The sequence below is a fragment of the Spea bombifrons genome, chromosome 1 (genome assembly GCF_027358695.1).
Source record: "Spea bombifrons isolate aSpeBom1 chromosome 1, aSpeBom1.2.pri, whole genome shotgun sequence".
NCBI lineage: Eukaryota > Metazoa > Chordata > Amphibia > Anura > Pelobatidae > Spea > Spea bombifrons.
Genome location: NC_071087.1, coordinates 98662345 through 98675731, shown reverse-complemented (window position 1 = coordinate 98675731; position 13387 = coordinate 98662345). Strand labels below are relative to the sequence as shown.

Below are 13387 nucleotides of genomic sequence, written 5' to 3'. Positions count from 1 at the left end.
AAGAATGTGTCTGTCTCTGAGCATACTTTGTGATATTTTTATACGTTACCTGGTTTAACCGCCTGTATTTTGATATGTGTATACACATCACTCACGCTTAAGGCATTCGATCAGTGCTCCTCAACCTTCTCCTTAAGACACACCTAACAGTCCAGGATTTAGGTATTACTCAGGTGTCTAAGGTGTTTTTGTTTTTTAATTGTGCCTCACTGTAGACACACCTGAGTAATACCTAATCCCTGGACTGTTAGGTGTGCCTTGAGGAGAGGGTTGAGGAGCACTACATTAGAGCAGAATATAAAGGATGCAGCACTAGACTCTGAGAACAAAACCTCTTCACCCACAGTCAAGTTTACTAAAATAAACTGACTGAAGCGTATCGCCAATTTGGCTGTGAAAGGCGTTTGTCTTGGTTCCACTGCTGAGCTTAGGCGCAACCGTAGGCAGCCTGGACTTAATTCAGAAGAACTCAAAGCACTTCCCTTTGACATTCCAAAGAATCTAGAGGCATATCGCTACATGTTAGCAAGTCCATAATTGGGTATATGTCCTGCTGTATTGGCTGACCAGGCAAAGTTGGTGGAGCTGTTGGCAGCTATGCATAATGTAATTTGTGCTGAATATATAAGCTGGCTCTATATAAATTGTACATTTTTTTTTGTATTGTCAGCATTTTAAATAGGGTAAACAGAAGTGAATTCTGTTTATTTTACAAATTGCTATTCTTCCCCAAAAAGAAAAAAAAAAAGAAGAAGGCAAATATCAAAATAAGTATTTGGGCAGTTAGTAGTCTAACCGCACAACATCTTTAGCATTTATCACGCATTTAAGGGGGGGGGGAGCTATATCAGCAGTATGCTTGAAATATATCCAGGAATTGATAAGAATACTAAAAATCGACCAAATATCTACCAGTTGACTACGGGTCTGACTGAAGTAGCTGTGCAATATTGTATTTCAAAAAGCAAAAACTGTCTGCGCTTCTTACCCTAATAAAGTTGGCAGCAAATATATAAACATAATATAAATGAGAGGTTTTGGTTATATGAATTGGCCAAAGCATAATTAAGCTCACCCGCCACGTCAAGGCACACTCTCAATAGGGTGAGAACCTACTCTCACCTCCTACATAGTGGGCACACAAAGCAGTTTATACTGCTACCAAAACCTCTCATTTATATTATGTTTATATATTTGTTGCCAACTTTATTAGGGTAAGATGCGCAGACAGTTTTTGTTTTTTGTATAAATTGTACAGCCAATAAACTGTTTCTTGCAGCATGCTTACACCTGTTTGGTAGGCCTCGTATTACACATTTGTATTATTTGAGCCTGAGACTAGCTTAGCGCACCGACATTTTTTCTTTTCCCTGTTTGCAATATTGTATTTCATTTGAGAAAATGAGATGGTCAATTGTCAGTTATTTAAGTTAAGTGACAGGAATGGGACACATGTGCATGAAACATCTAAATTTGGGGGGCTCAGAAGCTACATTGCATCTGTTCCCATGGTGAATGGTCCATGTTAAGCACTTGGCTTGCAGCTTCTTCTTCATGTATTCTGCAAATCCTTCAGGTCTTGTTTTTTTGTTAGGAGTATGCCCCAGGCATGAATACCAGTGTTGTGTCAGTCTACTGCCACCAGCCCCTAAACCTTGACATTCTGACTACATTGCTTATCATTCTGTACCAGACCATTTCACCTACCCTCTTTCCTACCCCTATTGCATGGGTGATTAGCATCCTCTTAAGCCACCTCATCTACAGTGCTCCCCAAGAGTGGCCATCTTCTAGTAGCTAGACTCCACAATCAAATTGGGTCCTTATATGAGACTCATTGCATCCTTATAAGTATTGGTCATCACTTCCAAGCATCTACCAGCACAGAGTAAAACAAAAGGAAAAGCAAAAAATTTGCAGTTTAATGTTGTTTTTTGCATTATCTCCTTTAAATAACTATACATTGCTTACCCAATGTTTCACTAATTGCTATGAAGAAAAAAGGAATTGGTTGAACAACACAGGGATTTCTAGAGCTGACAAAACACAATAACCTATTGCATATAAGGTTTACTGGAATGTAATAACAAAAATGAAGCCAAAGCTCCCTTCAAGATATACACACATTCTAAAACTCATCAAATGAGTGTTCTGTGACATGAACACCTTACATATCGAGGTCAAGATTTAACATACATTATATGAATTAGAAAAATACCAACACTTTTCCTTACCCCTCCCAAGGTCAACAACGTTCCTACGTAAAAGACATCACTAGAAACAGACAAACGAAAGAACAACAATGTTCCCTTTGCATACACATTATATTCATTTTGGAAATGTTGCAATCATTAAAAACAATATATCATGTTAACTATAACAAATACACATTAGATGTCTGACTTGGGGGGTTCTGATGCCTAATAAATGATCTCCAGAGTGTCCTGGGGTTTTACCCAAGTCAGTGCAAGATTCTGCCTGTGTGTGAGTGGTGTCTTTAGGTTAAGGTTTGTTTGCAGAAATTTGTTTCTGTGAATGTTCACTAATATTGTTTTTTTTTGCCTGTTTCATTTGTTCTCATCCTTTACGTATTGGAAGTGTTTGTAATTTCCATTAATGCTGAAACAATAAAACGAAAAAGTAAATCTAACCAAGTACCCTTAAAATGATTGCATTCCATCATTACTTTTTGTTTCCTTATCAAGGTTCCCTTCCACCCTTTACAGTAAACAGTAAATGCTATGAGTATTGTAGACGTAATGTAATGACACATGTATGTAGAATGAGATGAAGCGTAGTGAATAAATACACGATAGAGCTTACATTCCTCATCCATGCCAATGTTTGGAATGAGGTAAAGCGTTGGCAGGGCGTAAGTCTAGTAGGGGTGGCTCTACCATCTAAACATATTTGGTAACTGTTTAGGGCCCTCAGTCTAAAGGGTCCATTACAGGATAGAGACACATACAAGATCAATAAAGATTCCCCGTTACATTTTATTTAAAAGACATTTGTGGTCAGAAAAATTGAGTATCTTTGTGCATAATTGTTTTTATTATTTGTGTTAAAAATGGGATGCCCGATAAATAGTAGCCGGTGCCCAGGGGTGTACCAAGAATATTCGGCACCAGGGCGGATCCTCTATGTAACACCCCCACTCTAAAGAGTAAAACTCTTCTCTATGTTCTCTTTATTTATTGAAATATTCTTACTTTTCCTCTTCTCACTACCCCACCCCCCACTTTTCTAATTCACTTACCTTGCTGAAGTCCTATGGGGAGAGCGCAAGGCCTCTGTCTCACTGTTCCATCACGGTGCGCACAGCTTCACTGTTGAGGTTGTCATATGATGACGTCAGATCCCGGGGCTCAGCATAAACCGCTGGCACCGCAACCGAGACAGGTATTGATGGTGGTACAGTATAACTGCTATCATTATATACTAAGCCCACTGGCGTAACTACAGGGAGCCCGGTGCGACCCCTTGTTCCTATATCTTCATACCAAAAAATCCCTTTAGAAAGGCCCCTTCCGACCTGCACCGCACTGGTGAAATAGAGGCTGCAAACACGTTGAGTGAGCAGCCCGACAGAAAGCTGCAGGAGCGGTGAAAGGGGGTGGGTGGGGTGTATGTGTGTGAGCATGGATGTATAATTGTGTGTGAGCATGGATGTGTAAGTGGGGTGAGATGGAATGTGTGTGTGAGTATAAGTAAGTGTGTGTAATTTGTGTGTGTTTACATATGTTGCTTGTTGAAAGGGGGGCAAGGGGCAAAGAAGACGCAGATAAGTTGTTTGGGGACAACAATGGCACAGACCAGCTGTTGAAGTTGGGGGGCCCTGGGGCAATTTTCGCACCAGGGCCCTGTGATTTCTAGTTACCCCCCCGAACTGAGCCAGTAGTTGACAGTGGTACAGCATAACTCCTATCATTATATACTGAGACAGACATTGATGGTGGTACAGCATCAATATATGCTGCTTATTAACAGACCTCCCGCTCCCTTGATTGATTATAAGCCGGTGATAGGCTTAGAGCCTGCTCCTCTAGCGGAAAATATAGTCCATCTCTGGAAGGGTGCACACCCAGGGCAGACCAACCCCCCCCCCCGGTACGCCACTGCTGGAGCCATCCCTGTTACAGGTAAATGACTTCGGCTGGGGCAGGGGTTGCTGTGCAATTGGGCAGAGCTAACCTATTTGTGAGAGGCTAGGAGGCCGCAACATTGCTTCCACGATTTACCTGAGCAACCCGGGTGTGGAGCCTTGGTGCGGAGTATGCAAATGTGCTAGCTGCTGCATACTTTCATGGATAGAACACAATTTACATAATTGTAGAACATTTCCTTTTTCCTTTCAGTTGGGGGAGGGCTGAACAGAGGATCAGTTGCTAATTTAAACATTGTGTACCTTAATTCTTTTGTATGTTTCACTTCAGCTTCACATATAGGCACCAGCGTGTCTAAAGAACATTTACATCCTGATTACATCATTGTGGCATTTCTTTTGTGGACTTTCTGTGCATTCACTTTCTGTAAATGTGTTTTGGGCGGAACTGGACAGCATCATTTCTGAATTTGGGATAGAAAGTAATTGACGCATTTCCTCCTCCAAGGCTACCTGCTGCCAAACAATAAAGGCAAACGCTTTTGTCACACGTTACAGACCAAAGAAATAAATGTGCTTCTGCGTGACAAACCTGATAGAACTCTGACAGCATGGTGCCTTCCCTTTTGGTGTCATTTTTGAAATACAAACTGAAATAAAAAAAAAATAGAACAAAAACACATTATAAAAGTGCGTAATTTGCTGATATGTAAGCAAACACCACTATTTCTACGACAAAAACATAGCCTCTGTTGCCGATAATGCTAAACTTTTGAAAAGGAACTAGCCACAAATGGTGTCACATGTTCTTAAATATGACACATCAGAAAATTCTGAAACAATATTTGTATATGCCAAGAATACTCGTGACTTATGTACAGCTAGGAAAGTTCATATAAATCTGCAAGAAAACCCGGATTCTTTCTCTGTAAATCACAGAGAAAACCAGGAACTAAAGAACACTCATGCAAAAGTGTACGTAAGTTTTCCTGCTTGTCTGTTTCAAGTAACAAAACCCTACTCCATTTCTAGATTGAACCAAAGGTGAACTAAATTAAGAAAGGGAACAGGTATTTTTGTTCCTACTGAAATACTGACAACCTGTAACTAAAGATAATATACACCCCAGTATGTTATTTCATTAAATACATTTTCTCAGTAGAATCATAGCTTCTATTAAAATAAATAAATAAGGTCTTTTACATTTTAAGGATTTTAAATGCCAAATTACAATGATTACTGTTTGTTATAATATTTGCCTAATATGCCTTAAATGTGTGTCTGCTGTGGTCATGGAGAAATCATTACTGGAATGTGTTTCCTTTCACTTGCATTATTACTTTTAGATTACAAAACAATGTTATTTTTATTGGTTAAGTACAACCATTTCCAGTATATGTTACATGTTCTAGTTCTTATATATTGGTCAATATAATAATAATCAATATAAATAAAGATAATTTAGAGTGGATCAATAATTAATTTACTTTAGATCAGACAATTGTTTTTTAAATGTTCAAAATAATGAGGGATACATTCAAATTATCATAAAACTTGAGACAAGATCTGATGTTTTTTTTTCTATAAACATCACTGAAACAGGTGAACAGGAAGTTTATAGGTTGAGATTTGTGGTTTTTACAGCAGGAAACATACAGCCTATATTCTATGAGTTATATTTATCTGTGCCAACTTCAGTGTTTCTATAAATAAGTTCATATAGACTGACTTAAAGACATCTTAACAAAGCCACAAATGGCAGGGCTTTGGTTATTTTATTGTTTATTGTTTTGGATGCAAATGTATTTAGCGTAAACACTAGCATAAACACACAATAGGGAAAACTTCTGATACTTCCACTGTGGTTAACATGATCACGAGCACAGCAGCTAGTGCGTTGGCTTTAAGGAACCTGCGAAATCAAGAGTAATGATTAATCTGACATTTAATTAAGACTTTACATAGGCAATTGTAATTATATTTGTATACTGATGTATTTTATCATACATGTGAACCTCTCAGGCTGGGGGGATCAGAGGAGGTAAAAGCCAGCCTCCCCCGTTCCTGATGAAGACTACATAGAGCTTTTCCTGTCCTGGGAGTGGCTTTATAAAAGGTTAGGGTTAGCCACATTTAGGGGCAGAGTTAGCCGCATATATTTGATAGAGGGAGGGAAGTGGGTGGGGAGAAAGAAGAAAGTGGCCACATCCAAATGTTTATCTGCTATGTGGAAAAAAAAGTAGGTGTTGAAAAGAATACTGACATTGGCAAAAGTATTGGTGTGGGTGTATTTGTTTAAAGATAGCGAAATATAGCGCATATTTGACATGGAATGATTTATTCATTCTGACATCATTCATCAGTTTGACTGTTATTCAAATGGCATGTTACATTGATCATATACCAAATGAGGCAGAAACAACGTTTGTTACAAGGAGCTGTAAGTGCAATTGTAATTTCAGCATGTTATGGTGTTTGTAAGTAGAAATTGAAATGCTACAGTAAAAAGGATGATTGTGTTTGTACTTGTATTTGTAACCAAATATGCTTGACTTTGAATTTTGAAATAGGGAGCCCTACATATCAGTGAAATTGGGATGGGGGCTAAGAGAGTGCGATAATATCAAATTTATTTCTTTTAAATGAAAAGCCAATGGTTTACTGTTGTCTGATGAAAACCTGTTCACACACTGCTCAGTTGTTAAGGGATATATTTTACAGCCACGTAATCTGTTTCTATAACTGTCAGTAATTGTTTCTTGTATACTCGTTTTGATGTATTTCCCTTATACGTACTGTAAAGTTATGAGGAAGTACTAGAGAGGTTTTGACACATCGGACTTTTCAGCCACAGAACAGTATTATTTGATCTGGCCCTAACCCTTATCTGCGTTATTTCTATGTTTCCCTCACTGATGGCAAAACAACAATTTTCTCCCAGTCTTGTATACCAGGGTCCAAATGGATATTCACAGAAGTCTTATGGTCACACTTTTGTTCTGGAGCCAATGTGATGTTCTTACTGGTAAGTAATTCATATTTTGACAGCTTGATAGTTACAACTCAACGGTTACTTTTGTACCCATCAGTTGTGATACTTACCCTCTTTGTGACAATGGCTGACTTTATTTTTTTGCACCTATTGTGGCAATGGCAAACATTTTTGCGATGCTCATATTATTTTTTGAACACGTAAGTTATATAAAAGCTAGTAAAAAACAACCTCATGCAAAATAGATTCTAATATTTGTCCTGAGTTTATAAACACCCAATGTTTTTATGTTTTTTTTTTTACAAGTTACAGGATAATAAGTGCAAGTAGCATATTGCTATTTTAAATCTGGTAATTCTGCCCCCATGTCCTATTTGGGACATCTTTGAAGCAGCCCAATTCAATTTACCCCCTCAAACCATATGTGTTTGAAAACTAGACACCCCAGGGTATTTCAAGTACTGGGTTTTTTTGCATTTTTTTCACACACATTTTACTTCAGGTATTAATTTACGGCTCCTGTTATATGCTACTATCAAACAACACCCCAAAATGTGTTCAACAACATCTGGTCAGTCTGTGCCCATGTCCTTTGTTTAGGACATTTTTGCACATGGCCAATTCAGATTACAACCATAAATTTTTTTAAACTAAACACCCCATGGGCATTTAAAATGCCGGCGTTTTTTACTCTTTCTACGCAAGGATTTTTTCTGAAGATATAGCGTTATTTTAGAACTTGTTTATTTTTTAAAGGGAGCTGCCATCTTGTGAGAGGCAAAATCTCTTGCGGTGGCACTTGTGACCTCTCTCCGAAGTGGTCACAGTACATCCTGACGTGGGTTTTCGGTGTCGCTGAATGCCTCGCTATCGACATCGAGGCATTACAGCAACACCGTCTGGGAGTAAAAAGTGATCGTCGATTGTCGACAACAAGATGTTTTAACGTGACGTCAATTGTCAGCCAAGAATGTTAATACAGAGGGAATAAGAAAATGTCAAATGTCTGGTGCTCAGATATTATGGCATGGTGATCATCTTGGTAAATATGAGCATCAAAATTATACGGCATGTATTTTGCAATTATTTAATGTCAGTTATGCTAAGGTATTAACTTTCCTGTCTAATAAGGATTCTCTGTCACAGCTCTATTTACAGTTCAGGCTACGAAAACACATTACACAGCAGAGTACGGGACCAACATCAGAATGGGATGCAATTTTCATGTGGGTGATGGAGTGAAAGTGGAAGATCTAACTGTGTACTGGGAACATAGCAGAGAAAAGGGAGGCACATATGAAGTGGTCAAGCTTCTTCAAGGCATGGACATACTCTCATCGCAGCACAAAGACTTCAAGGGACGGGTTAAGATTTTAAAGGATGAGCTGCCCAAGGGACATGCCGTTATCCAGATCAACAATGTTACGCTAAGAGATGCTGGGCAGTATGTCTGCATGGTATCTTACCAAGGATCGGACTACAAAAGTTTGAATCTGGAAGTGCAAGGTAATGGCACCCACTTTTGTATGGTTCATTGATATGTATTTCCATTACACCTGAAAAAGAGTCTTCTGAAGCCTTTAAATCTTATGTTACTCTACATCTTACTCCTTGAACCTTGGTCCTTCGACTACATCTTCTCTTGGGCCATAACTAATGTTGTGAATGTTAATATTTTTCATACCGTTTCCTTGAAAACCTACTGCATATAATCATAGTTTTCAAATGGATGAACTGTGTGTTAACATTGCTAAAACATGAGAGTGCATACATTAATGTGTTTTCATTTCTTTTCCATCCTGTGATTTAGCTCCCTACAAGAAAATCAATGTAAAGGTTGCTGACATTGTCACTGCAACAGGACAGAGAATGAAAGAAATAGCTTGTCAGTCAGTAGGGTATCCGGAAGCGGAGGTCACCTGGCTAAACGCAAGGGACAATCTAAGTATGGTGGTGAACACCAGCTCTGTCAAGACTGCTGAAGAAATGTTCAACGTCACAAGTATAATCAGGATTTCCTCTGTAGCTAATAGAACACTCACCTGCAGCTTCTGGAATAAGGATATTATAAACACTACATCTTTGACTTTCACCATCCCAGGTGCATTCATTTTTTTCTTCTTTTAATTTTTCATACAAATAATTATTAATTCTCACCAAGTAACTTCTGAAAGAAGCAATATTATTGCGTAGACAATACCACTTCATCATAGGTTTATATGAAAGAACACTTACAAAAATGACCCAGTACTTGCAGTCTGGTCTCCATTATTTAACTGTAATAGAGTCCATATTGCAAAGACTTTGCCTCCCACAAACTGGTGTGTGCAATCTTTTTCTATTGGAGTTAGAAAATGAGACTTGTGTAATTTTTCTTGTGCCCTGTCAATCTTCTGAAAGCCGGAAGTATGTCAATAGGACTAGTGTGTTCCAAATGGGGTCTTGATGGTAAGGTATGTCTTTTTGCTGATGACAGGGTAGATGTTCCTGGAGGGAGAAACCAAATGGCAAATGATTTAGGTAAACTGGAAAAATGGCAACTGGCATTTAATGTGGATAAATGCAAAATAATTTTGCATTTGCAGGTAATGCTAGCAGAATGCTTGGTTGTATAGCGAGAGGTATTAGCAGTAGAAAGAGGGAAGTGCTCATGCCGTTGTACAGATCACTGGTGAGACCTCACTTGGAGTATTGTGTACAGTACTGGAGACCGGATCTCCAGAAGGATATATATATGTTGGAGAAAGTTCAGAGAAGGGCTACTAAAATGGTTCATGGATTACAGGATAAAACTTACAACAGCTCCCGAACTTTGAGGGTCCACCAGGAACACCAGCCCCAAATCAAAGAAGTAGGGTAGCCAAAGTCATACACAGGAACAGTTACCAGCAATTGCTCATTCCCCTTACTTTCCCTTCATATATTTTATGCACTGTAAACTGACTAGATCCTTTGTATAATTTATTCACATTTTAATATATTTGACTTAAAAGTCTTGCATACTTTCTGAACATGTTGTTATGCCTTATGTCACAGTCTGTATACTGTTGTTGCACTCCTCATGTTTACAATTTTGATTTTAGATGACACTGTGGAAATAAGAAGCTATAGGTGGATGATAATCACTGCTTCGTGCATATTAATACTAGCCACCACGTGTGGTGTTCTTAAAGGTATGATAATGACCATTAAAGTTCATCTAATTTGCATGTACATATTGTATGTTGTTCAGCACGAACTAATGAATAACAATAATGAATAACAGCAATTTAAAATAGATTATACCTACCTGGAAATATTTGCGCTAAAAGGGGAAGAGTGGCATTTCAGGAAAGCAGCAGATTTTGAATTCAGATTGAGATTTAAACCAAAATGTCACAATGTGTATGTCTAATTGGTTTGCCGGACTGATCTCCCTTCTCCTTAGTCTACCCTTACAAATGCTGCCAAAGGGGAACAATAATGTAACGAAATGGGAAATATGATCATACAAATTTCTCGAACAAAAAGTTATAACTTTTTTCTTCATTTTGATTACTTTAGTCTGGCACAGATATCACATTGCGAGAAAAACAACAAAAGCTCAACAACTTCACAGTAATCAATGGCCCTATTCCACAAACACAACCTCTAAACTCCTGTATTCTGTAAGTATAACACATAGGGGAATAATGTATAAAAAGTGATCCTGGTGCAAAAATGGAAAAAACCCTAGCAACCAATAGAATGTACCTGTTATTAAACCCGTCTATAGTTGCAAAGGGCAAAAAACCACTTTTCAAACATTGCTACAATATAACGTTTCTGCATAATCCCTATTCCTTAATGTAATATAATTGGTTAAATTTAACAAGATACTTCCCCTATTGCTAAATACACTGCCTTTATTTTCATATCCTTATTTATTTTTTTTAATAAGAAGTTCTGCCAACCCCTACTTCATTCCATAATGATTAAATTAATAAAGCAAATGGGACAGGCACTCTTTTAATACAGAGATCACAATACCTCTGCCAGGAGATGATTGCGTGTGTATTACCATAGACATGTGTGTGTGTTTATATGGGGGGGGGGGTGTTCTTTTTTTTCCCTTCAGTCCGTCATATGATTAAACAATATGTAACACATGTATTTGGTTTACCACTTAAGTTACATGATAGCCAGCAGAGGTTAACATACAGAGGGTAAATACTATAGAGGATTAATAATTATTCCTGACAGCCAATGTAACCTAGACAGGAATGCGGCATTTAAATCATGACTGGATCCTTTTTTGCAATCCCTCTGAGGGATTCTTACACAGACTTCCTTTTATTGTTACCGTATTCATTTTAGTAATCTTGAAATTTACTGTGCATGGAAAACTAATATTTTGATTAGATTACAGATCACTAATTACATATTAGAAGGATCTTTTCCTACTTAACTATCAAAATAAAACACATATATATACATTTATATATATTCAATTAATATACCTTTTTTTCAACAGACATCTGCAGAAACATCTGAAGTTGCAGAATTATAGAAGCCAATTTAATAGGACCCAACGTATCTTATGGTGTAGCATTTACCGATTTATACAGGACTTTTAAACACCTGAACTTAAATTCCAAGCATAAACTATGCTCTATCAAGTTTTGGTTCTCTTCATACAGATTATTTATATGGAAGAGGTTCAACTGAAATTCTTCAATGCTTTACAAAAACGAATACAACACTCCAGTCTCCAGTTAATTTATTCTGTTGGGGCGTTGAAAGAATTGGGATGTGTGGCAATATATAGCACTTTAAATGTGTGGAATTTCATAAATATAATATTCTGGCAGGTACAGAATAAAAACAGATTTTTTTAAACATTTTTATCAGCTTATGCCAATGTAATAATGTTCAAAATACATCATACATTTCCTTGTAATATCGTTTGAAAGTTATTAGCACATTAGATATATTGGTCAATGAAAACCTTGTTCCAGTTATGTGACATTACTCAGTTAAATCCTGTTTGCTCTTGTGCCAGGCATTTCCCCGGCAAATTGAATTTCCTTGATTGCTTCTGATTGCAGTTTAAAAGGTATGGTTCTTTACATAGGTAAATAACAATTACCATAGCTGCAATGGGCATAAGGTTTGTAAGGCCTTTTAAGACTGACGCATTGCTAACATCATAGGAGATGGTGGAAATCTGGATGACTACAAGCTGATCATGATGCATTAAGTTGAGCTGGAACTGAAACAGACTCTGGGCCTGCTCCGTCATGCAGCTTCGCTCAGTTCTATGAATAGAGATACAAGATCAGTGTCAGAGGAGTTTATGCATGTACTTATAGTTGTGCAACCATATCAAAAATCTTATCACTAAGAGCCAATGGAAACCCATGAGGACTCCGTCCTTACCCAATAGCTATGGTTTAGAGGGAAAAAAATAAAATTATATTTTCACGTAATGGCCACTTTAGGCCTAACAGGCCTCTAACATATGAACTGCATTAGGTTCTAAGGTACTCCCTGGGTCAGAAGGTGCTAGCCCTCCCTTAGACACAGGTATATACTGATTTATTGTCTTGGAGTTATTAGTAGTAATTCTACTACAACTTGGTGCAATCAGAGCAACCAGAAAATGTTGCTACTCACTGCTCCACTTGTACTTTACATGCTGGTACAAAAAGTGGTCTTATCGCCACAACTACTAATGAAATCGGCCTTTACACCAGCATAATTTATAAAACATAATAATATTACTGTATTTGCTCGAGGTTTTTTTCAGAGCAAATGCTCTAAAAAAATATCCCTCGTCTTATATTCGAGGTCGTCTTCTAATCAGACCTCATATAGAGGTCTGACTATAACACTAAGATCCAGATTCCCCGTAGCGCTGCAGGGAACCCGGATCCTTCTCTCTGGCAGCCGATGGACATCTGTGCAATGCGCACAGACAACCTCCGCTGCTGCCGGCACTTCCTTCGGGGCTTCTAAGGTGAAGCACCGGAAGGTCATGTGATGCCGGCGTTCAGTCATAGAAGCCACGCCGGAAGTACTGGCCAGCAGCAGCGGGGGTCTGCACAGACCTCCACCGGCTGCCCCACTAGACACCAGGAAGTCTGAAGCATGGGTCACAAGTAAAGGGATGCACTGGTAAGTTGGGGGGGGTGGCATGGGGGGTTCAATGGTTTTCTGGAGGCAGAGTGGCATATAGGGTGTTAAAAGGCATATCAGGGAGGCAGAGGGCAATATAGGGGGTTAAAAGGCATATCAGGGAGGCAGAGTGGCATATATGGGTGTATAAGGCA

At 38.4% G+C, this 13387-nt stretch overlaps 1 protein-coding gene across 1 annotated transcript; it reads left to right on the top strand.

Moving 5' to 3' along the window:
• The first annotated feature begins 7066 nt into the window (after positions 1 to 7066).
• On the top strand, positions 7067 to 12145 carry LOC128501959 (programmed cell death 1 ligand 1-like). Its single transcript, XM_053471661.1, has 6 exons — positions 7067 to 7130; positions 8229 to 8603; positions 8908 to 9198; positions 10181 to 10270; positions 10641 to 10744; positions 11590 to 12145. Exons 1-6 carry the CDS (start codon positions 7067 to 7069, stop codon positions 11623 to 11625), a joined length of 960 nt encoding a protein of 319 aa, XP_053327636.1. The 3' UTR covers positions 11626 to 12145.
• Positions 12146 to 13387: the final 1242 nt, after the last annotated feature.